Source organism: Myodes glareolus, chromosome 18 (assembly GCF_982192425.1).
Source record: "Myodes glareolus chromosome 18, mMyoGla1.1, whole genome shotgun sequence".
Lineage (NCBI taxonomy): Eukaryota > Metazoa > Chordata > Mammalia > Rodentia > Cricetidae > Myodes > Myodes glareolus.
Window position 1 is genome coordinate 60699299 of NC_142043.1, and position 24194 is coordinate 60723492.

Genomic DNA, 24194 nt, shown 5'->3' on the forward strand with positions numbered 1-24194 from the left:
TTCTGGAGGTGAGCACCTAGATGCAGCATTTGGGGGATCCAGAGCTTACAATCTTGACTATCTTTGGGTCCTTCAACCTTTAATTCCCCCTTCATCTCTAAGTAGCTTTATGTGGGCTGAGCCCGCGGGGGTGGGAGTGGGGGTGGGGACGACGCGACAGGCAAGTTCAGGATTACGCTTGAAAGAAGGTGCAGCAGTTATTTAAGGTACTAGATTTACCTTTCCCAATCACAGTATCTTCCTGTGCACTCTGTCCAGTGCGGTTCTACTCAACTCTCCCACCGCCAGAACGCGGGGGTATCCCGCCAACCAGCAGCCTGGCTCAGCAGCAGAGCACAGATGCTGAGAGCTCCGTGAAGCCTAGAGTGGTGCCGGAAATGCTCACCGGCGCGAGAGGGGTGGGGGTAGGGGACGGAGAACAGGTGAGGACGAGGATGAGGGTGGGGAGAAGTAGAGTCGGAAGGGAGGGTGGAGGCTTTAGGCCCTCTGGCAGTCGGGTGCAGCTTTACCCCAATCCAGATGCCCCACTTTTCGCCCCTCCCAGTCCACCGGACCCACCTTCTCTCCGCTAGCCCAGGATGTGGGAACCCTATTTGACTTAAAATCTATGGGGAGCTGTGTCGCCGCCTGGTTGGCAGAGTTATGTCCACTCTATCCAGAAAACCCTGACCACGCCAAGCCTTTGTCCTGTACCCAGGACCTGGTGGGCTATGGATTTCCAAGAGAGTTGGGAAGTTTTGGGGTACCAGGTCTTTGGATTTTTCAGTCTGGCAACACTTAACACTATCTTGGGGGACAGATAATGCAACTTTGGATCATCTCAAGTCTCCTTACTCATCTCCAAATTCCCTCATTAATTGTGGTACTGCCGGGCCTCACTTTCCCAATCAGTGTTACTAAAGGCTCATTCTAATCACTGGGGCACTGGTATGTTTAACAACCAACTCAGAGCATTGGTGGGGCATGGGGAGCCTTAAACACTCGGGAGCCTGAGACGGGAGGATTGCCACTGGTCCTCAAAAGGCAATTTTGGGCAGGGTGTGGTGGTGGTGGTGCTGTCCCAGTAATAGGTAGGCAGAGGCAGGAAGATCTTTGTGAGTTTGAGAAATCCTGGTCTAAATAGCAGATTTCATACCAACCAAAGCTACATTGTGAGACCCTATCTCAAAATCCAAATAAATAAGTTGATCAAAAATAAAAGGCAAGCATGGGCTTTTTGTGCTTATTTATGAGTAGACAGTGACACCTGGTGGGAAAACCAAGCAAATTCAGACTGTGTCCTAGGACAAGGGAAAAGGAACAGAAACCCCCCACACACCTCAGAGGGTGTTTCTTGCTTTAAATGTGCCCATCCTTTCTATCCTTTCTAGAGAAGACTCAATGCTTGGAGAGAGTCCACCGGTTTCCCTCTATGTTAGCAGGGAGTGATTTGGCTCCTGGGTTAGAGTAAGATTCTATCTCAGTAGAGCAGTACTGCCCTTGGCGGTTTCCAGGCTGAGAATTTCCATAAGGGAGCCTCAATTCGAAGCAGTGGCTGCAGCATTTCTCAGTGGACGTACCCAGAGACATCTGTTCCATTTGCTCGTGGTCTACTTCTGGGGTCTTCAAAATTGATCCCATATGTCAGGGCCTTTCTTTGGAAGGCAGGCTCCCTCTGAGTTCACACAGAACCTTGGCTTTATATCTCAACCTACCCTAAGGTAGCTGGGGGCCCTGTAAGAGCTTCAGAGGAGGCTCTAGTAAAACTTGCAGGGCCAACTACATGCTCAAGAATTGCATAGGCTGTGTAGGTTGCTCGGGGTGCATGCACAGGCTGCATGCACAGGCTGCACGCACAGACTGTTCAAGTTGAGCAGGCTGCTCAGGTTGCAGAGGCTGCGTTCACCTGCGTAGGCTGCACAGGTTGCTCGGACTGCACAGCCTGCAGAACGAAGAGTGAAGCTGGAAGTTCAGTTCTCTGTCTTTTCAGATACAAAAGGGGAGGAAGCCATCATGCCCGCCGGCCAGCTTTGCACCCCCCTCGTGACATCAGAGAGAGGAAAGGTTCTGATTTCAGGGGCAGCCTCACACAGATGAATGCGGACCATCCTCTCCACAAGGCCACAAGGTTGCCCTTTTCAAACATGATCATCCCTCATATAGTGTAGGATTTTCACAACCTCACAGAAGATGGCAAGGCAGTGGGCAGTGCGAATCATAATGAGCCACACCAGCGGTTTAGATAACCCTACTTTAGGGACCATGAAGGAAGCAGGGTACTGTGGACTGATCACCCAGCTCATTTAAATGGACCACTGAGTCCAAGATCAAAGCCTTCTGCTGACCACAAGGACAATCACTCTCTCAGACACTGGATCACAAATCCAGGCACTCTAACCCTCTGACTGCTAGATAGCTAAACTGTAGGACAATCCCATCAATTACATTTGCAGATTGCTTTGGGTAAGATAGTAATTTTCACAATATTAATCTTATCAATCCATGAGCAAGTGAGGCATCGCCACCTTCTCATATCTTCTTCAGTTCTTTTCTTCAATACTTTAACATTTGGTGGGGAGGGTTGAGATAGGGCTTCTCTGTGTAGCCCTGACTGTCCTGGAACTCGCTCTGTAGCACAGGCTGGTCTCAAACTCACAGAGACCCGCCTGCCTCTGTCTGAGTGCTGAGATTAAAGGCTCCTAACATTTTTTTTATTTATTATGTATACAATATTCTGTCTGCATGTATGCCTGCAGGCCAGAAGAGGGCACCAGACCTTAGTACAGATGGTTGTGAGCCACCATGTGGTTGCTGGGAATTGAACTCAGGACCTTTGGAAGAGCAGGCAATGTTCTTAACCGCTGAGCCATCTCTCCAGTCCGGTTCCTAACATTTTTATTGTACAGTATTTTTTTTCACTTTCTTGGCTAGATTATTTCAAAAGATTTTGATCTTATTGTGAAGATTTCTCTCTTGGTATGTTTGTTATTGATATATTGGAACGTACTGCTTTTTGTGTTAATTTTGTATTTTGCTGAACGTGGGATTCCGGTGAGATATCATCTCCAGTATAGAATCACATCATCTGCAGATAGGATACTTCGACTCTTTTTCTTTCTGATTTGTATTCCCTTTTCTCTTTCTTTTGTCTCTTTAGTTCTAGTTAAGTCTTCAAGCACTACACTGAACAGGGAATGGACACTCTTGACTTGTTCATGATTTTAGTGGAAATGCTTTAATTTTTTTCCCCTCCATTTAACATGATTTTGCCTACGGGCTTTTCATATATCATCTGTACTATATTGAGATATATCCCACATACCCCAAAATTCTCCACAACTTTTATCTTAATGTGATGTTGGGTTCTGTCAAAGGCATTTTTTTCCATTGATGAAGTATCATGTGCTTCCTGTCCTTGAGTCTATTTATATAATAGATTACATTTATTCTGTTGCATATATTGAGCCATCTCCAAATCTCTGGCATGAAGCCGACTTGATCATAGTAGATGACGTTTTTATGTGATCTTCAATTCATTTTTCAAGATTCTACTGAGAATTTTTGTGTCAGTATTCATCAGAGCAATTAACAAATTCTTTTTTGGTTAGGTCTTTGGTTTTGGTATGAGGGTAATACAGATTTGTAAAAAGAATTTTAAAGATACTATTTCTTTTTCCTTTTCTTTTTATATCTTATTTTGTTGAGACAGGTTCTCACTGTGTAGCTTTGGTGGTCTGGAAATTCACTCCCATGCTGACCATGTGCCTCTGCCTCCCAAGTGCTGGGACTAAAAGTGTGAGCCATCACACCTGTCATGGGAGCTTTTCTTTTAATCTTATGGATAATTTGACAAGTATTGGTCTTAACTATTCTTTGAAGGTCTAGTAGAATTACATGCTGAATCCATTTGGCTCTTGACTTTTTTAATTGGGAGATTTTAGATTATTGATTCTATCTCATTGGTTGTTATTGGTCTGTTTAAATTAATGACTTGACCTTGAAGACTTTTGTAGGTCATATACAAATTCATCCATTTCTTTTAGAATTTTCAGTATAACGTTGGAGAGATGACTCAAAGGTTAAGAACACTGCCTGCTCTTCCAAAGATCTTGAGTTCAATTCCCAGCACCCACATGGTGGCTCACAACCATCTGTAATGAGATCTGGTGCCCTCTTCTGGTCTTCATGAGTACATACATGTAGGCAGAACACTGTGTACATAATAAATAAATAAATCTTTTAAAAAATTTTCAGTAAAATGAAATGTAAAATTATAAAATATGTCCATATGATTCTCTGAATTTCCTCTGTTTTAGAAAAGCTCTTCTTTTTCGTTTCTAATTTTATTAATTTGGGTCTTCCCTCTTTCTTTTGAGTAATTTGACTACAGGTTTGTTTGTTTTTTGACTTCTGTATTTTTAAACTTCAGGCCCAATATTATTATTTCTTCCCATTTACTATTTTGGAGTAGTGTTTGTTCCTGTTTTTCCAGGTCTTCAGGTGCACCACTAAGTTGTTAATTTGTGGATCTTGAAAATTTTTTGAAGCAGGCACTGAGTGCTGCAAACTTTCCCTTTAGAAACTGTCTACAGTGTGCCTCACCGACTTTGGTATGTTGTGTTTTCATTTTCATTCCCTTCTAGGGAGCTTTAAATTTTCTTCCTGTTTTCTTCCATGAGCCAATTGTTATGTAATCACGTTTAGTTCCCATGAATCTGTGTACTTCCTATGGTTTCTGTTGCTGTTGATATCCAGCTTTGTTCCATTAGGATCAAACAGAATACAAGATGTGATTTCAGTTTCCCTGTCTTTGCTAAGAGTTGACTTGGGACCTAATATGTCTTCTATTTTGAAGAAAGTTCCATGGGCTTCTGAGGACAATATGCATTCTTTACTGTTCGGTGGGATGTTTTGTAGATATGTTAGGTCCATTTAATTTACTATGTTATTTAATCCCAGGGTTTTCCTGTTTAGTTTTGGCCCAGATGACCTGCTTATGGAGAGGAGAGTGTTGAAATCAACCACCGTCACTGGATTGATGTTAATATGTGGTTTTAGATCTAACGGTATTTCTTTTTTTTTTAATTGGATACCCTGTGTTTTTGCTGTATATATGTTTAGAATTGTAATTTCCACTTGGTGGACCATTCCTTCAATGAATTTGATGTGAACCTGTTTAAATCTTCTGACTAGTTTTGGGCTGAAGCCTGTTTTGTCTGATAGGAGACTGTGCCTGTTTCTTTGTTCCTGTGGTGTGAATGAGAATGGTCCACTAAGCTCCTATATTCAAATGCTTAGTCTGCCATCTGTTTGGGAACTGTTTGGGAAGGATTAAGAGTTATACCTTGCTGGTAGAGGTCTGTCACTGGGGGTCAGCTCTGTCTCCGCCTTGTGATCATTGTCTCAACACGCAAGCTCTCACCACTGCTCCAGTGCCATGTTTGCCCGTTTGCTGCCATGTTCCCTGCAATGATGCTCATGAATGTTACTGCTCTCCAGAACAGTGAACTACAAATTAAGTGCTTTGTTTTATAAGTTGCCTTGGTCATGGTGTTTTGTTAAAGCAAAAGAAATAACCAAGACAGTTACATTAGGTTAGAATACATTTTCCTAACCTTTTTGCCCTAAGGTAAGCTTATTTTTGATGGTAGAGTGTGTTGCTTGGAGGTAGCAAATAGATGGGTCCCATTTTTGTTTGTTTTGCCTGTTTGTTTATTTTCTGAGACAGGGTTCTTTGTGTAGCTTTCACTTTCCTGGAACTAGCTCTGTAGACCAGGCTGGCCTTGAACTCATAGAAATCTGCCTGGCTCTGTCTTCTGAGTGTTGGGATTAAAGGTCTGCATTTCCACCACCTGTCTTGGATCCTATTTTCTAATCTTCTAATCTGTGTTTCTTTATTAGGGAATAGAGAATGTTAATATTAAGAAATAATATTAACACCACAGGGTTGTGGTGGCGCATGCCTTTAATCCCAGCACATGGGAGACAGAAGCAGATGAGTCTCTGTGAGTTCAAGGCCAGCCTGGTCTACTGAGTGAGTTCCAGGACAGGCACTAAAAAGCTACAGAGAAATCCTGTCTCAGAAAAACAACAACAGAAGAGTTAATATTGAGTAGTGTGTATTAATTCTTGGTTTTTTTTTTTTTTTGGTCCTTGTTTGTTGTGTTTTCTAAGACCTCTTTTGACAGAACCTCTTCCCTGAGCTTTGAGGAAAGGGTTTTGATGAAGACCTCCCATTAGGTCTTCTATTAAGAATGTCACAGACACGCACATACGTACATGCACATGTATGAACAATATATACACACACATAAAATATGTATTCATATATAACTTGTATATATAACCGAATTATATATACACACACACACATATATATGTATACACACACATATATGTATACACACACACACACACAACTTGCTGAGTCTGCTTTTGTTTTTTGTGTGTATGTGGTTTCATGGCTGATCATTTTGCACTGAACAACCAACAAGGGGGCTCATCCCTGGGAGGGGCTAATTTTCCTTCTCCCAACTTTCACTGGTTCTTTGTGGAGAGGTGGGATGCTGTGAAAAATTCCCCCTTCCACATCAGCATGTCCACTGATAGTGCCATTGTTCCAGTCTTGTTTATGCAGCATTTCTAGGGGAGGCCTTTTCTTATTTTCTTTCTTTCCTCCTTTTTTTCTTTCCTTCTTTCTTTCTTTTGCTTTATCCCTGGAAATTTTTATTGAGAATATCATACATGTATGTCACATATTTTGATCAAATCCAACTCCCAAACTCTTCATCCAGTTCTTCCCCTATACCACCAGTACTAAAAATTCCCAATTTAATATCTAATCTGTGATTAAAAAACACATACTTAACTAGATTTTTTTTCTTCCAGTGTGATCTACTACATGGGTACTCCTGAACATTTGAAATTTTTTTTTTGAATTGGGGCTTAGTTAAAAAAACAAAAGACATTTTGGGAAAAAGATGCAAACGAGAAATCCTACCCTAGAGGTCAGAAAGGAAAAGGCCTTTATAGTGACTGTGATTTTTCCCTTGGTGCTGTGATAGATGGGGTGGAAAGTCATCCAGACACTGCAGAACACCAGGTCACAAATTTATCTTCATCAAGGGTGTCAGCAAAAGTGAAGCTTCCTGTGCCAGAGAGCCCAGGCACAGAACACACCAAAACACAATAGAAAATAGTGATTGAGACCTTGGCCAGAGAGCCCAGGCATCCCAGAACACAACAGAGCGCAGTGTTGAGACCTTGGTGCACAGAATGATGACGTGACCATGTTGAGGATGTACATCTGGGTCAACAGAAGAAGGAGCTGTTCCTCACAGATCCCAGAGAGGGTAAGTTGGACCACCGCACAGATGGGAAAGATGACACTGGGGCACCTGCCATCTTTCTTCTGGAACCAGTGAGCTGGAGAGCCAGGAGCATGGTGATGGTTTGGCCAACACGTTGGAAGGAACCACAGAAAACAGAATTCTGAAAGAAGTATCCTGTAAGACATAAATGACCACTTTGGGAAGTCCAGTGTATAGAGGGAGGAGAGAAAGCAGAATGTGAGCGAGAAGAGCAGACTGTAGTTGAGAGTTGTGTTATTGGCCTTCATATTTGGAGTATTTTTGTGCTTAACAAACTCCCCAAGAACAAGCCCTGTTGCTGAAGAGAACAAGGCCATGCAGGTTAGACCCACCCCAAGGTATTGTCATAAACCAGAAAGGTCACAGCATTTGCAGGTAGTGGTTTTGCTCTAAGGTGCATAGAGATCCTCTAGATGTTCACACAATCATTTCTAATCTGACGTGGAGAAAAAGATAATCAAGAAAATTTAGCAGAATTTAGCAGAAGACAGAAAAGATGTATTGGGGAAATGATAAGAATATTTGCCTTCTTACAGGAATAAATAACTATTAAATTGTTGTGTTGCAATTTTTTTCTTTCATAGATTTTCTCATACACTACATCCTGATTACAATTTCCCTCCCTCTACTCCTCCCAGTTCATCCCCACCTCCCCACCTATCCGAATCCATTCCCTCTCTGTAGGAGATGCTGTTTCACTGTGGACTTCCTGGCTATTAAAATCTTAATATTTCTAATGACGACCATTCATATGAAAACCCTTGCCATTTGGGCAGTCCTGCTGTTGCGTCTCTGGCTGACATCTACTGGCCTTGACTAAACAAGTGTTCTGTTATTGCACACAGGAGAAGCATTTGTATATCGTGTGATGGCTAATCTTGGTTGTTAGCTTGACCACATCTGGAATCAACTAGAACCCAAGCAGCTGGGCACTCCTGTGAGGGATTATTATTGATTAGATCATTTGGAAGAGCCACCCTAAATCTGGATCTTTTGCTATATGAAGACTGATCCTAGGCTGGACGGTGGTGGCACATGTTTTTAATCCCAACAGTCAGGAGGCAGAGGCGGGTGGATCTCTGTGAGTTCGAGGCCAGCCTGGTCTACAGAGATAGTTCCAGGACAGGCCCAAAGCTACAGAGAAACCCTATCTCAATAAATAAATAAATAAATAAATAAATAAATAAATAAATAAATTAAAATTAAAATTAAAATTAAAAAAAAAAAAGGACTGGTCCTAAATCTAGTTTACAACTTTTGGCGCCAGCCCTCTAAAGGACATGGAAGAAGGAAGTTTTGGCTTTTTGCCTGCTTGCCCTCACTTTCCCTGGCAAGTTTGTCTATCCTTCTGTTGATGCATTTCTTCATTGGTATTAGAACCTACTTCTTTAGGATTTCAACATATACTGAAGGTCAGCTGAGACATCCAGTCTCATGGACTAAACAACGGTTAGGTTCTTGGCACTTCCATTAGGAGAAAGCCATTGTTGGGCCAGCCAGGACACGGTCTGTAAGTTGCTCTAATACATCCCCTTTTAATATGCAGGTAGATTTGTTCTATAAATTCTGTTCCTTTCAGAACCTTGTCTCATACAATGAGTCTGTTTGTAGTGATATTTCATTTGAATTTGAATAAGTAAGCGTGCCTGAAGATCAGAGAGTAAAATAGCCTCATCGGTCAGCCTTACAGACTAGGCAGTGGTGGCACACACCTTCAAGCCCAGTAGTCACACTAGTTTGCCATAGAATCTGGGCAGTAGTGATACACACCTTTAATCTCGATGCTAGAGAGGATTATAAAATGGGAGGAGATAGTTCTCAGACACAATCTCATTCTGAGATTCCTGGAGGCAGGATCACCATTTGGACAAAGGTAGCCATAACAGTCAGTGGCTGGCTACTTTGTTTTTCTGACCTTCAGGTTGAACCTTATTATCTGTCTCTGGGTTTTTATTAACTGTGCTACATCTGTTTATGGCCCCTAGTGCAATTCATTAATTTTAAAAAGAGATTGGGGGTTTTTATTTTTGTAGGTCTATGATTGAGGCAAAGATTCTTTTTTTTAGGTTTATTTATTTATTATGCACACAGTGCATGTATGTATGTCTGCATGCCAGAAGAGTACACCAGATCTCATTACAGAGAGGTTGTGAGGCACCAGGTGGGTGCTGGGGGAATTGAACCTGGGTAGGTCCTCTGAAAGAGCAGCCAGTGCTCTTAACCACTGAGCCATCTCTCCAGTCCAAGGTTGTTTTTTGTTTTGTTTTGTTTTGTCAATTTGATGCACACTAGAGTTATATTGGAATCTCCAACTGTCTAGGTAGCCAAGATGACCTTACATTTCTGATCCTTCTGCCTCCATCTCTGGAGTGCTGGATTATACATGTGTGTCAACAGATCATGTTTATGAGGTACCAGGGATTGAAGCCAGGGCTTTGCATGTGCTAAGCAAGCATTCTATCAATTGAGCCACAACCCGGTCCCACTTTCATATTGCTGGTTTGGGCAGTGCTGAACTAATTGGGACAACAGAATTCTGCCCAGGACTCTGATTGGTTTTGTTTTGAAGCCTGTCTTGGCACTTGCTGTGGACCAGGCTGGCCTCAAACTCACAGCAATCTGCCTGCCTCTGTCTCTCAAGTGCTGGGATTAAAGGTGTACGCCGCTATCGCCCGGTCTTTTGATTGGCTTTTAAAAGCCTCCCCTTATCTTGACATAGATTCAGACCGATTATGAGAACCAAGGGGATTAATATATGTAAAATATATTGAAAGGGGTCTGGCTCCCAACAACAGCTATGTGTTAGACATTCTTAGAGTCATTTTATATATATTGATAAAGATTTAGTAAAGTAAGTTTTTCTCCACTTTTAGTAGTTCTTTGAGTTTCATACAATTTGTTTCATCCCTATTCACTTCCTTCCCCGACTCCTCCCAGATCTCCCCTCCTTTCCTACCCATTCACTTTGTGTCCTTCCCCACTTCACGCATCAAGGCTAAAATAACATTTAACTAAGAAATGTACCAAGAAAAATAAAGTTGGCCCTGTCGATTTGGGATAGAGTTTGTGATAGAGTCCGTGTTTAGTGTGTACCAGGTCCTGGGTTCCACCCAATACCTATCTGCACACATAAAGAAAGAAGAAAGGGCTTTTTTCTTTAAAAAGAGAATTTAAAGTGATCTACAAAGCCTGGAGAGATAGCTCAGTATTAAGAGCATTGACTGGTCTTCAGAGGACCTAGGTTCAATTCCTAGAACTCACGGGGTGGTTCACAGTCATCTGTAATTCTGGTTCTAATGGATCTGACACCATCTCCTGTCTTCTGAGGACACTGGACATGCCCGTGGTACACAACACGTGAATGAAGGTAAAATACCCATACAGATGAAATGAATAATTTTTAAAAAATATTTATTCATTTATTATGCATTCAATATCTGCCTACATGTGTGCCTGCAGGCCAGAGAGGGCACCAGATCTCATTACAGATGGTTGTGAGCCACCATATGGTTGCTGGGAATTGAACTCAAGACCTTTGGAAGAGCAGGCAATGCTCTTAACCACTGAGCCATCTCTCCAGCCCCCTGAAATGAATAATTTTAAAAAGTTGATTTGAACAAAACGGAAGAGATTCTGTGATCAACGCCGCCACCCTGAGCTGTGATGGCAAATAAGCTGAACAATTGTCTTGGCACACAGTATAAGGAAAATCAAAAAAAAGAAAAAAAAAACCTCCGAAATTAAGGTAAATACCATTTTGATACAACATTTTAATTAAAATTAATGTAAAAATCCATTATGATCAAAATATAAACATGGTTTATTAAGATAGGAGAGATGTTACTGGTTTCTGTCTCTGCCCTAGAATCCAATACAGCTTCTAAAGACACCATTAATGACTCTGCTTCAGTTGTGGTGTGTTTGTCCCGCCTGCGCCCGAATTTAGCTGAGGATGACTGCTCGTGGCTGATGGAGGAACAGACTGGGACTGATTTGGCACCCCAAAAGCCACCCCCCCCCCCGCCACTTCTCTCTTCTCTCTCTTCTTCCGTGTTTGCGTGTTGCGTGCGTGTGACCGAGAATAAAGGAAAGGGAAGAAGTCCCTGGTGCTTGGGAAGAACCAAGTCGCACAGCCTCCTGGGAACCAAGAAGACAGTACTGTGTCTCTTCCCAGGATGCCTTGCGAACAAGAGGTGGCGCGGGATCCAGAACCGTTGCAGTGTTCTGGCTGCAAGTGTTTACCTGGCTCAGAAAAGCTGCCATGGACCCCCAGAAGAACAATCATAGCGTCACCAGTAATCAGGACACCGTGGGCTTAAGTATCCACAGCACCTCGGACACCCTGGTGGTGACTTCGTACCTCTTATTGGTTCTGTTCTTCGGGCTGTGGGTATGGCGGGACCCCTGTGCTGGTGTGGCGCTTCCCCGCAGAGACCTGGCCTCCACCTAGCATCCTGGCACTTCAGAGAGGATGACCTTGCCTACCCTTTGTCTAACCTTTCCTCTCCCTTCCAACCAAGCACCAGCTACTTAGGCAACAAAACCATTCTGGACCATTATCCCTTCCTATTCCTATACCCATCCCCCACCCTGAAATGATAGTTAAGTAATTCAAATGTGCCTGCTCCTGCCACCTAGAACCCTTAATGGTATTTTGAAAGTCCTTGTGAGACTCACGATGATGACATCAGCTAGCGCCAACGTACACTCTGAACTCTTGCCAGGACTTCCCCATCTGCAGATCTAGCCAATCATGCTGAAAGTATTTTTTCTTTTTTTTTTTCTTATTGATATTTATTGAGCTCTACATTTTTTCTCTGTTCCCTTCCCTGCCTATCCCCTCCCCACTTCAACCCTCCCCCAAGGTCCCCATACTCCCAATTTACTCAGAAGATCTTGTCTTTTTCTACTTTCTACTTCCCATGTAGATTATATTTATGTAAATCTCTCTTAGTGTCTGCATTGTTGTCTAAGTTCTCTGAGATTGTGGTTTGTAGGCTGGCTTTCTTTGCTTTATGTTTAAAAACCACCTATGAGTGAGTACATGTGATAATTCTGTGTCTGGGTTACCTCACTCAAAATAATGTTTTCTAGATCCATCTATTTTCCTGCAAAATTCAAGCTGTCATTATTTTTTTCTGCTGTGTAGTACTCCATTGTGTAAATGTACCACATTTTTCTTATCCATTCTTCGGTTGAGGGACATTTAGGTTGTTTCCAGGTTCTGGTGACAAACAAAACTGCTATGAACATGGTTGAGCATATGTCCTTGTGGCATGATTGAGCATCCTTTGGATATATACCCAAAAGTGGTATTACTGGGTCTTGAGGAAGGTTGTTTCCTAATTTTCTGAGAAATCACCATACTGACTTCCAAAGGGGTTGTACCAGCTTACATTCCCACCAGCAATGCAGAAGTGTTCCCTTTACCCCACAACCTCTCCAGCATAAGTTGTCATCAGTGCTTTTTATCTTGGCCATTCTTACAGGTGTAAGATGAAATCTCTTAGTTGTTTTGATTTGCATTTGTCGGATGACTAAGGATGTTGAACATTTCCTTAAGTGTCTTTCAGCCATTTTAGATTCCTCCGTTGAGAGTTCTCTGTTTAGGCCTGACTCTATTTTTTTTTTTTTTTTTTTGGATTATGTGATCTTTTGGTATCCAATTTCTTGAGTTCTTTGTATATTTTGGAGATCAGACCTCTATCTGATGTGGGGTTAGTGAAGCTCTTTTGCCCTTCTGTAGGCTGCTGTTTTGTCTTGTTGACCATGTCCTTTGCTTTACAGAAGCTTTTCAGTTTCAGGAGGTCCCATTTATTAATTGTTTCTCTCAGTGTCTGTGCTGCTGGGGTTGTATTTAGGAAGTGGTTCCCCGTGCCAATGCATTCAAGTGTTGCTGGCTTTATGTTCCCACTTTCTCTTCTATAAGGTTCAGTGTGGCTGGCTTTATGTTGAGGTCTTTGATCCATTTGGACTTGAGTTTTGTGCATGGTGATAGATATGGATCTATTTTCTTTTTTCTACATGTTGATATTCAGTTATGCCAGCACCACTTGTTAAATATGCTTTCTTTTTTCCATTTGATAGTTTTTGCTTCTTTATCAATGATCAGGTGTTTGAAGAAGTGTGGATTGATATCCGGGTCTTCTATTCGGTTCCATTGGTCTTCCTGTCTGTTCTTATGCCAATACCAGGCTGTTTTCAGTACTGTAGCTCTGTAATAGAGTTTGAAGTCAGGGATTGTGATGCCTCCAGAAGTTCTTTTACTGTACATGATTGTTTTGGCTATCCTGTTTTGTTTTGTTTTTTGTTTTTGTTTTTGTTTTTGTTTTTTGTTTTTGCTTTTCCATATGAAGTTGAGTACCGTTCTTTTGAGGTCTTTGAAGAATTTTTCTGGGATTTTGATGGGCATTGTGTTGAATCTGTAGATTGCTTTTTGGTAAGATTGCCATTTATACTATATTAATTCTGCCTACCCAAGAGCATGGGAGATCTTTCCACTTTCTGGTGTCTTCTTCAACTTTTTTCTTCAAAGATTTAGAGTTCTTGTCATACAAGTCTTCAACTTGTTTGGTTAGAGTTACTCCAAGATATTTTATGCTATTTGTGGCTATTGTGAAGGGTGTTGATTCTCTGATTTCTTCCCCAGCCCTTTTATCATCCGTGTACAGGAGGGCTACTGATTTTTTTTGAGTTAATCTTGTATCCTGCTATGTTGCTGAAAGTGTTTATGAGTTGTAGAAGTTCCTTGGTAGAATTTTTGGGATCACTTATGTAAACTATCATATCAATGCTGAAAGTATTTAAGATTGTACTGGATACCTAGAATTATTTACAGTAATTATTACAACACCTAACTTATAATCTAGAGGCAATGTAAAGCACACAAAAGGATGTACTGGAGGTTATATCCAAATATTATATGACTTTTATGAAAGAAATTTGAGCTGAAAGAGTCTAGGAACGAATTCTCCATGCATGTGAAGGCCGGATCTACAGTGACCTGAACTGAGATTCCGAAAGGTTGAGTAAGAAGCAGAAGATAGTGGCGCTCAGATGCAAACATAGAGCTGTCTGGCATGTGATGGACTTGAACATCCTTGGAGTTTCGTATCCACAGGGGCTCCTGGAACTACTTCCCCACCAACGCCAAGGGGTGGGAGCACAGGATCTATTCCAAACAGGAAGGGGAATCCTGGACGCACATCATAACACTCAAACCGACTTCATTGACCTCAGCCATGAACAGTCTGTTTCCAGGTGGCAGGGATTCTTAGTCTTTGAGCTTCAATTCTGGGGTCCTTTTTCCAATGCTATGATTAGGAAACTCCCAAATCACTCTTTACCTTACCTGGGTCCATGTCTGGCCAAGATTTGAGAACCAGTAAACCTGTTGCTCCTGGAGCTCTGGGAGACCTAAAATACGGATGGATGTCCGGCATGTTTTGATTCCCTTCCTTCTTTATATTTATTTGTCCTTGACAGGATCTCACTGTCTATCTCTGGCTGGCCTGAAACTCACTATGTAGACCAAGTTGACCTCAAACTTACAGAGATCCACCTGAGTGTTAGGATTAAAAGCATGTGCCACAACACTGGACTTTTGTTTGTTTTAAATGAAAAAGAATCCTATACTGTCATTAGTTACCACATGCTTTAACCTTTAGTGTAACAAGCAAAATGTATAGAGCGACTTGAAGAATAACTTAGTTTTCTTCTCTCGTCCATCTCATCTTTCTGAGGTCACCAGACCTGGCATCTTTTCTCGATTTTCTCAGCACTTGGGCAAACATACAGACACATAATGTGTATTCTGCATATTCTTTTTACAACGGGATCAAATTGCACATTAGTTTGCAGAAGCTCTCTTTCCCTACTAGTGTATTTGGAGAGTCCCACACACCAACAACACTTAGAGACCTAGCTTGAACTTAATTAGCTGCAGGATAGTAAGACCAACATGTACTATCCAGCTCTTCTCTGGGAATGGTACGCCACCAGAGTATTTCTGTTTCAGGCTCTTCTGTCACATAGGCGTGGTACAGTAAAAGACTTCTTCCTGGCTGGCCAAAATCTGCCATGGTGGTTGGTGAGTAAACTTGTATATGGCTGTCTGTTTGGGGGCTTTCTGTGTTGGCTTGGTTTTTGTTTTTTGTTTTGTTTGCTTGTTTGTTTCAAGACAGGATTTCTCTGTATAGCCCTGTCTGTCCTGAAACTCACTCTTTAGATCAGGCTGGCCTCAAATTCAGAGATCCACCTGCCTCTGCCTCCTGAGTGTTGGGATTAAAGGCTTGTGCCACCACTGACTGGCTGTATTTGCCTTTTTATTATTTTAACTTATATGTCTTAAATCCAAAATAATTTGAAGTTGCTAGATCAGGACTTTCTTCCTCTTCCTTTTCCTCTCCTCCTTCTCCTTCTTCTTCTCTTTCTATGTAGCCCAGGCTGACCTTGAACTCCCAGTCTTCCTGCTTTAGCCTCCTGAGTGCTGGGGTAACATTTGGTGTGATAAACCAATTTCATTTAGTAGGTGATTTATTTAATGGCTAAGTAATTTCACATCAAGGTGCAGAAAGGAAGTCAGCTGCCCCTTAGAAATTCTAATTGTATGTGCGTATGTGTGTGCAGGTGTCTAAGTGCCTGTGCACATACGTAGGCCAGAGAAGGACCTTGAGTGTCCTGCTTCATTATTCTTTGCCTTACTCAGCGACACAGGGCATGTCACTGAACCTGGAGCTAGACTGGTGGCTCATGAGCTCCCAGCAATTCTCCTGTCTCAGCTCCCCACAGTGTAGAGAGGCACAGCAACCACTTCTGTTTTTCTATGCAGGTGTGGAGGTTTGAACTTGGGACCTTGTGCTTTTACAGCCAGCACGCACTCTTATCCACTGAGCCACCACCAGTGCAATTTGCATTTAAATTAGCTACAGTGCAGTATAGTAAATAAGTCTATTGAGAAGTACCCAGGCTAAACATAGGCAAAATCTAAACGTCGGCTTGTTGGGTTTAGCAGCACAGAAAAGATCTTTTCAAGGCAGAGTCATGCAAGTGGGATTTGAGGTGGAGCATGTCTTTTCCAGGAAGATGGAGTGTGAGACATTCTGAGCAGAGGGAACAACAGATACCAAAGTCAGTGGATTTGCATTTTCTGAACATTACTTATTTGTTTTGAGACAAGGTCTCATGTGTCCCAGGATGTCTGCAAACTCACCATGGTGCTGGTCTCCTTTAACAGCTGGCTCTTTGGCTTCAGTTCATCAGCATCGAGCATCCCAGCAACGCAGCAGTGTGACCTCAGTGGTGCTAACTGGTCTAATGTTAATCCCAGATGACTCTTCTGCCCTAGTGGAACAGATACCACAGAGTCTTGGTTTAAAATATCACACAGCTGGCCTCATAGAATCCTTGAGGGACTCTCAAACTTTCCTCTGAAACTTCACAAGCTGGAGTCATCAGAGAGGAGGGAGCCTCAGTTGAGAAAATGACTCCAGCCGGGTGGTGGTGGCACATGCCTTTAATCCTAGCACTCGGGAGGCAGAGGCAGGTGAATCTCTGTGAGTTCTAGGCCAGCCTGGTCTACAAGAGCTAGTTCCAGGACAGGCTCCAAAGCTACAGAGAAACCCTGTCTCAAAAAACCGAGAGAATGAGAGAGAGAGAGAGAGAGAGAGAGAGAGAGAGAGAGAGAGAATATGCCTCCATAAGATCGGGACCTTGTAGGGCATTTTCTTAATTAGTAATTGATGAGGGAGGCCCCAACTCACTCTGGGTAGGGCCATGCTTGCATTGATGACCCTGGGTTCTATAAGAAAGCAGGCTGAGCAAACCATGAGGAACAAGCCAGTAAGCAGCTCCCCTCCATGGCCTCTGCATCAGCTCCTGCTCCCAAGTTCCTGCCCTATTTTAGTTCCTGTCCTGACTTCCTTCAGTGATGAACTATGATGTGGAAGTGCAAACCAGATAAACCCTTTCCTCCCCAACTTGCTTTTGGTCATGGTATTTGGTCACAGTAATAGAAACCTCAACTAAGATGCTAGGTGAGTGCTCTATGGCTGAGCCCCTCTCTCAGTCCATAAACATGAATTCTTGTTATGTGTGACAAGAGCTCATCTTCTGCTTTTCAGTTGGGCATTTCCACTTTTTCTGCAAATATCGGCAGTGGCCACTATATGGGCCTGGCTGGGATAGGTGCAACTTCCGGAATTGCAGCTGGAGCCCTTGAGTGGAATGTAAGTAATATCTTCTGAGCTACTGACCACTTGATTGTTGTCCAAAGAAGACTCATAAACACGAAAGCTTGCTTTTAACCTCGAGTGGAAAGTATAGACGAAGGGAGTCAGGTCTTCAGTTTTACAAAAGGGCTCTGCTGTTTTTCATTCTCCTTAGTAAGTCAGGAGACAGAATGCATATATGCTGTGGATCGTAGGGAAGACAGCGAACAAAGAGCTGTTGGGTGGGGGGGAAGATCGCACTAGTGTTTAAGTGTGTGTGTGTGTGTGTGTCTACTGACATCTGCAGGCATTAATTCACTAGCGCTTAAATGTGTGTGTGTGTGTGTGTGTGTGTGTGTGCGTGTGTGAGCGTGTGCGTATATGTGTTCACTAACATCTGCAGACATTAAGTGAACCTGCATCTCTTTGGAGAGCTTGACTCCCATGGGCCCCTGCCTTAACTCTTCTGCTTTTTCTTGGTTTCAGACTATATTTATGCTCTGTATTCTTGGTTGGATATTTGTTCCCATCTATAACAAGGCTGAGGTAAGTGCCCATCATCAGTTATTCTATAGTTTGTGATTTTTTTAAAAAATAAATATCACATGTGTAGTAAAAGCATCCTGAAGGACAGATTATACTGTCAGTCTTTTGATCCTGGCACTGACTTCCCAAATCTGCAGATACTGAAAATACACCATTTTTTCTAGGGTAGACACAAGTAACAATCTGCTTCCTCAGGAATTTACAGAAAATATTTCAAAACATTATTTAAAATAAGATGTAAAGAATAGAACATATGTGTTAGTGACTAGAAGATTTAGTACCCTAAAATGCTGTTTCTTCCTGGTTGGCTTGTTCATGAGATGAAATTTCACACAAGAGCCAAACAGGGCTGTGTGAGAAGCTTGACAGACTTATTCTAAAGTCAAAACTGTAAGAACAGTGAAGGCATCGTCAAAGAAAGGCAGACCGTCTGACTAAATATTGACATTTATTAGAAAGCATTAATAGTACTATATAATATTAATTTCTGGGATAAACATGTTGCTGTGATTCAGACAAGTGTCCCCCAGAAGTCCATTGGAGCTTTCGTCATCATCCCATGGATGGAGGCAGAAACTTCAGAGATGAGGTACAGTAGGAAATCTTCTATATTTGACCTTGGGTGGAATGTTAGGACCCCAATCCATTCTTCTTTCTTTTTCTTCTGTCCATGAAGTGAATAGCTTCCTCTACCACACTCTCTTGCTATGATGCCACCACAGAACCAAAGCAATTGGCCCAATTGGCTATGGGAATGAAAATGAAATTTATGCCTGGCAATGCTGCATGCATGGGTAGCATATGTATGGTGGTTCTGTTGAACTTGTCCGTATTAGGTTTCATGGTCTGAGTTGATGAGATCAACTGACCAGGTCTCTGCCTCAAGAGGGCACCAGATCTCATTACAGGTGGTTGTGAGTCACCATGTCGCTGTTGGGAATTGAACTCAAGACCTTTGGAAGAGCAGGCAGTGTTCTTAACTGCTGAGCTGCCATGGACTATGAGCCAAAATAAGTAAACAAAATAAGTAAACAAAATAAGTAAACAAAGTATTTGTCACAGCTACAGAAAGGTGATTATGGTGCACACACTGACAAGTGGGAAAGGGGAAACACCCATACCCAATCACATTTATGGACACTTGACTTACAACATTGGTGGCATTGAAGATCACCAAGGGAAGGTGGTCAAGTTGACCATCATGTGAAAAAATAATGATCCAAATCTACACAAAGTAATTTTAGATTGGTTAAAGACTCAGTTGGGGAATGCAAACTTGCCTATGAAGGCCCCAAATGTCTCTATGTCCTTGTACTAGGGAACAATTTCTAAGTAAGATATTAAAGCCATCGGTCCCTGGCTAATCATTAAGTACACTTGTAGACAAGAGGCTGCAGGGGACCCACCCAGAAGAAGGAAGGAATTAGGAAGAGCTCAATCCTGGAATGACAGGGCTGCACCTGATATGGTGTTTTAATTGATTGTGCCTCTTTCAACTGAGTGTCTTTCTAAACCATTTGGCTGCAGAAAGCAGAAGTTTTATCAGTTCAAGGTGTCAAAGAACTTGAAAATGTTGGTAGGAAGCTCCAAAAACAAAGCCATCAATGATAAAGTTAAATTCCAAATAAGTGTATAAACCACCCACATCCTTGGTTAGCTGCTTACTGCACAGGTATGGGGGAAACTTTTAGAAGGTTGGCTAAAAGAACAAGGAAATTTGAGCTGCTGTGAATCACAGGGCTGGGCGTGTGTGTGTGTGCCGAATGGATTTGCATGTTGAGTTGAGGCTAGTTAATTGCCTATGAAAACAAGCCACAACAACCTCCAGAACAGCACAGATTCTAGATTACCACAATGCATTATTTGCTATGGCTAGTTTTCCTTTAGTAAACAGAGACCAGACATACACAGAATTGAACCACGTGCCTGAGAAAATTCAGCTGTGCTGAAATTTTGATGGGGGTTGCGTTTAATATGTGGATTGCTTTTGGTAGGGTGGCCACTGTCACTGTATTGACCCTATAGATCTGTGAGCATGGCAAAGCTTCCGTCTTCTGATGACTTTTTAATTACTTTCTTCACTCTCTTAAAGTTCTTTTTGTTATACAAGTCTTTCACTTGTTTAATTAAAGTTACCCCAACATAGTTTATTTTATATATATATATATATATATATTTTTTTGAGGTTATTGTGAAAGGTATGATTTCCCTGATTTCTTTCTCAGTCCATTTATCATCTGTATATAGAAAGGCTATTGATTTGGGGGTATTAATTTTATATCCTGAAATTTTGTTGAAAGTGTTTATCAGTTGTAGTTTTCCTTTCCTATTTGTATTCCCTTGATTTCTTTCAGTTGTCTTATTGCACTAAGACTTCAAGTACTGTATTAAATTTTATTAATTTGGATTTTCTCTTTCCATTTTTAAGTTAATTGAGTTAAGAGTTTGCTGATGGTATTGATTTTTCTCAGGGAACTAACTCTTCATTTCCTTAATTCTTTGTATTTTTTTAAAAAATTACATTTTATGGACTTAAGTACTGACTTTGTGCCAGGCTATGGTGGTGCATGCCTTTATTCCCAGCACTTGGGAGGCAGAGGGAGGTGGATCTCTGTGAGTTTGAGGCCAGCCTGGTCTACAAGAGCTAGTTCCAGGACAGGCTTCAAAGCTACAGAGAAACCCTGTCTCAAAAAAGCAAAAAAAAAAAAAAAAAAAAAAAAAAAAAAAAGTACTGAGTTTGTTTATTTCTTGCTGTCTGTTCCTTTGGGGCATTATTTCTTCTTTATGTTCTAGAGCTTTGAGGTATGCTGTTAAGTTACTAATATGAGTTCTGTTCAATTTATTTTTTATTTTTTGTATGTAGACTCTTATACTATGAACTTGCCTTTAGAGCCTCCGTTGCTGTGTCCCACAAGTTTGGGGATGCTGTGTACTCATTTCTTTTCTTTGTTTGTTGGACATGATCTGCCTGAGTCCAGCTTCAGGTGGACCACATGGATCGCAGGTAGCAAGTGTTCTAGGTATTGGCAGCTGACACAAAGAAATGGGAATGGTCTAGAGGGGCCAGTGTGAGGGGGTCCACAGGAAGTGAAAATCACTTATAAAAGACTCTTAAAACTCCTTAGTAAAAAGGTTAGAACTAATATTTTAGAAAAAAACATGCCCCCCTCAAATAATCATGGGAAATAATTTTATCCTTAATGATAACAAATGCTAACTTAAAACTAAGTACGACTTCAGACTCCTAGTCTCTCATGAGCTGATCAGTGAGTTTTAGCCACACGAGGAGAAACAGGAGAGGCCCAAGAAAGACAAGGTATGCTGTATTTACCCTCAGGTTCCAGAGACAGGAGGGGCCCAGAGACAATCTGCCACACAGAACCATGTGGAAAAGACATCAGCTTCATCAGGAGGCAGAAGATGGGAACGAGATCATCCGGCCTTTGGTGGGGTCCCATGGGAAAGGCAAGGCAGAACAGAGGCAACAGCTTTGGATTGCCTGCTTTGACTAATTCCGCCAGGCTTGTGTTTCTAGTTAGCTAATACCTGTTTTGAGATAATTACAGCAGAGGTCTGTTATCTCCTGGGTGCACAGGCTGGGTAGAGGAGGCCAGGCTCTGGACTGGTTAACCTGCGGTCAATGCTAATGCTCTAGCCTGGGCCCTTGGTTACCTGTGGGGATTGGCTAATCTTGAGGAAGGCGCTGTCTTCCCAACCAGAAAGATTTAAAAACAATTTTAAATTTACATTCTTGTTTTGTTTTGTTTTATGTGTTTGAGTGTTTTGCCTATGTATATGTATGTATACTACATGTGTGCCTGGTGCCCAAAGAGGCCAAAAGAAAGCATTGGATCCCCTGGAACTTGAGTTCCAGATGACTGTGAGCTACCATGTTGATGTTGGGACCTGAACCCAAGTCCTCTGTAAGAGCAACAAGTGCACTCAACCACTGAGTCATCTCTCCAGCCCCAGAAAGATTTCTTTTAAAGATGTCAAAATATCATAAAGCAGAAAATTAAAAAAAATCTACAGTGTACACCAGAATAGCTAAGAGGCAAATAGAAGCACATGCTGTGACATATCCTATAGGCCCATCCTATAGACTTATGCTGTAGACATATCATATAGGCACATCCTATAGACACACCCTGTAGACATATCCTATAGACCTATGGTATAGACACATCCTATAGAATACTAGATTAATGCAGCTGCAGACAGAGTGTCTTTGACCAGTCTACGAGCATGATCTGGACAAATGCTTCCCTCACAGCCCTTGGAAAGAGGCAGACCTGCTGAAATCTTGAACATGTAGACTCTACAACTGAGAGACAATAGTTAGCCTGTTGTCTAAGGCACCTAAACCAGTGTTTTTCAAACTGTGGATTGTGACCCCAGGGTAAACGCCTGGTGAACAGCCCTTTCACAGGGGTCGTGGAAGACCATCGAAAACTCAGATTTATGTTATGATTCATAACAGTAGCAAAGGTACTGTTAAGAAGTAGCAACGAAAATAATTTATGGTTGGGGATTATCATGACACGAGGAGCTGTATTAAGGGGTCACAGCATTAGGAAGGTTGAGAGCCACTGTTCTAAACTGTCCTCACTTGCTAGGGAAGCCCAAACAAACAACTTAGAAGCAGCCTGGGAAGTTTAGAGCCTTGCAGGGAGGATCCTTGACTTATGGCAGAGTATGGCTTAGAGCCGAGCAAAGGCTCAAGAGAGTGAAGCCTGTGGGTGCTCAGACAAGGTCTTCCAGTCCCTGTGAAGGAAGGAGTGTCTTTGTGAAGTAGGTGGAGTCTGAATTGAAGCTCACAATGGACATAGGTAGCTAGGTAGACCAGAGCGTATACATTAGCCAGGACAAAGCGAGGCAATATCCTCTTAATGGTTCACTCCCCAAGCCAGGGTCTGTTGGGGTCAAAGGGCATTGTGAGCACTGAGGGCTTGGTCCCTGTGCTCATGGTGCATACTGCCCAGGATGATGTAGAAAACAGGACCCTTTGGACACACTGTCGTCTGACTGGAGTGTCCATACAGAGGTGACTGAGAACCAACTGCATCGTCGGCTTCTATCTCCTGCCAGCCATCTGTGTTTGACAAAGCACATCCCTTTGTTCCATAATGAGTAAATTATCATTGTTGCACATTTTCAAATAACTGGGTTTCTTTCTGCAGTCCTAAGATCAGGCCACGCCTGGAATCTCAGCTGTTGGGATACAGCTGTCCTGTCTCTCCTTCTTTACTCTCCTCAGCTTGACTGGTGCCCAAAGCAGTGACCCCACATCTTGTATCCCTGGGCTATCTCTATCCTCTGGCAGCATCTTTGTGACATAAACATCGTGAGGAAGGGGCATCCGGTGATCTCTCTGACCACTTACTATCTGACAGTGACCTGCTCTGTCGCTTGTGCAGGTGGTGACATTGCCGGAATATTTGAAGAAGAGGTTTGGCAGCTTTCGGATCCAGCTGTTCTCCTCTTTCTTTTCCTTGGTTGTCTACATCTTCAGCAGGATCTCGGTGAGTTCTTGCACACGGAGTAGAGGCCAACCAGACATGTCCTTGGAGTGCCTCTTCCAAGGAGAGGGAGTGTCATCTCAGCAAACCGGTGGCAATGCATTCCAAGGATGTGCCCAGTTGTCTCTTTGTTATTTGTTTTGTAACGAGTGCCACCATGTGAAAACAACCTATTGGTGTACTTGCTTATTCTGGGCCTTCTCCACTTCCATTCAAATGTCCTGAGACCCTGGGTCATTTCTGGTGTGTTTACTGCAAATCCCCGCCCCCAGCCTAGGATGTGTTCTACACATATGGTACTGCATAATTGTTTTTCACTAACCAAATGACTGGTGTTTACCACAAAATATAAAAAACACACACATCGTGTCTTTATTCAACATAAGCTCAGTGAGGACGGAAATTGGACTTTATCAGTCCTTATGTCTTCTGAAGACCACAGAGTGCCTGCAGCATGGTGGGACTCCAGTCATCATTTGGGGGAACAAATGGTTGGATGAATCTCTGCTCATTTTATCCCTGACTTGGGAGGGCAGAATAATAAAGAAAAGGGTCAGCCAGGTAAATGATGT

At 42.3% G+C, this 24194-nt stretch overlaps 1 protein-coding gene and 1 long non-coding RNA gene across 2 annotated transcripts in view; one reads left to right on the top strand and one right to left on the bottom strand.

Annotated features, from left to right (window-relative positions):
• Positions 1-11527: 11527 nt before the first annotated feature.
• The window catches only part of LOC125411396 (sodium/glucose cotransporter 1-like), a 52345-nt gene continuing 39678 nt past the window's right edge, over positions 11528-24194 (top strand). Inside the window, exons 1-5 of the mRNA XM_048451458.3 lie at positions 11528-11739; positions 15367-15438; positions 17471-17575; positions 18044-18103; positions 23521-23625. Coding sequence (XP_048307415.2) covers positions 11611-11739; positions 15367-15438; positions 17471-17575; positions 18044-18103; positions 23521-23625 — 471 coding nt within the window. The 5' untranslated portion in view covers positions 11528-11610. The remainder of the gene's footprint in view (positions 11740-15366; positions 15439-17470; positions 17576-18043; positions 18104-23520; positions 23626-24194) is intronic.
• Positions 18533-21614, bottom strand: LOC125411397 (uncharacterized). Its single transcript, XR_007235315.3, has 2 exons — positions 21435-21614; positions 18533-18849 (listed from the first exon to the last, which is right to left on the bottom strand). It is a non-coding gene; the product is annotated as an uncharacterized LOC125411397 (long non-coding RNA).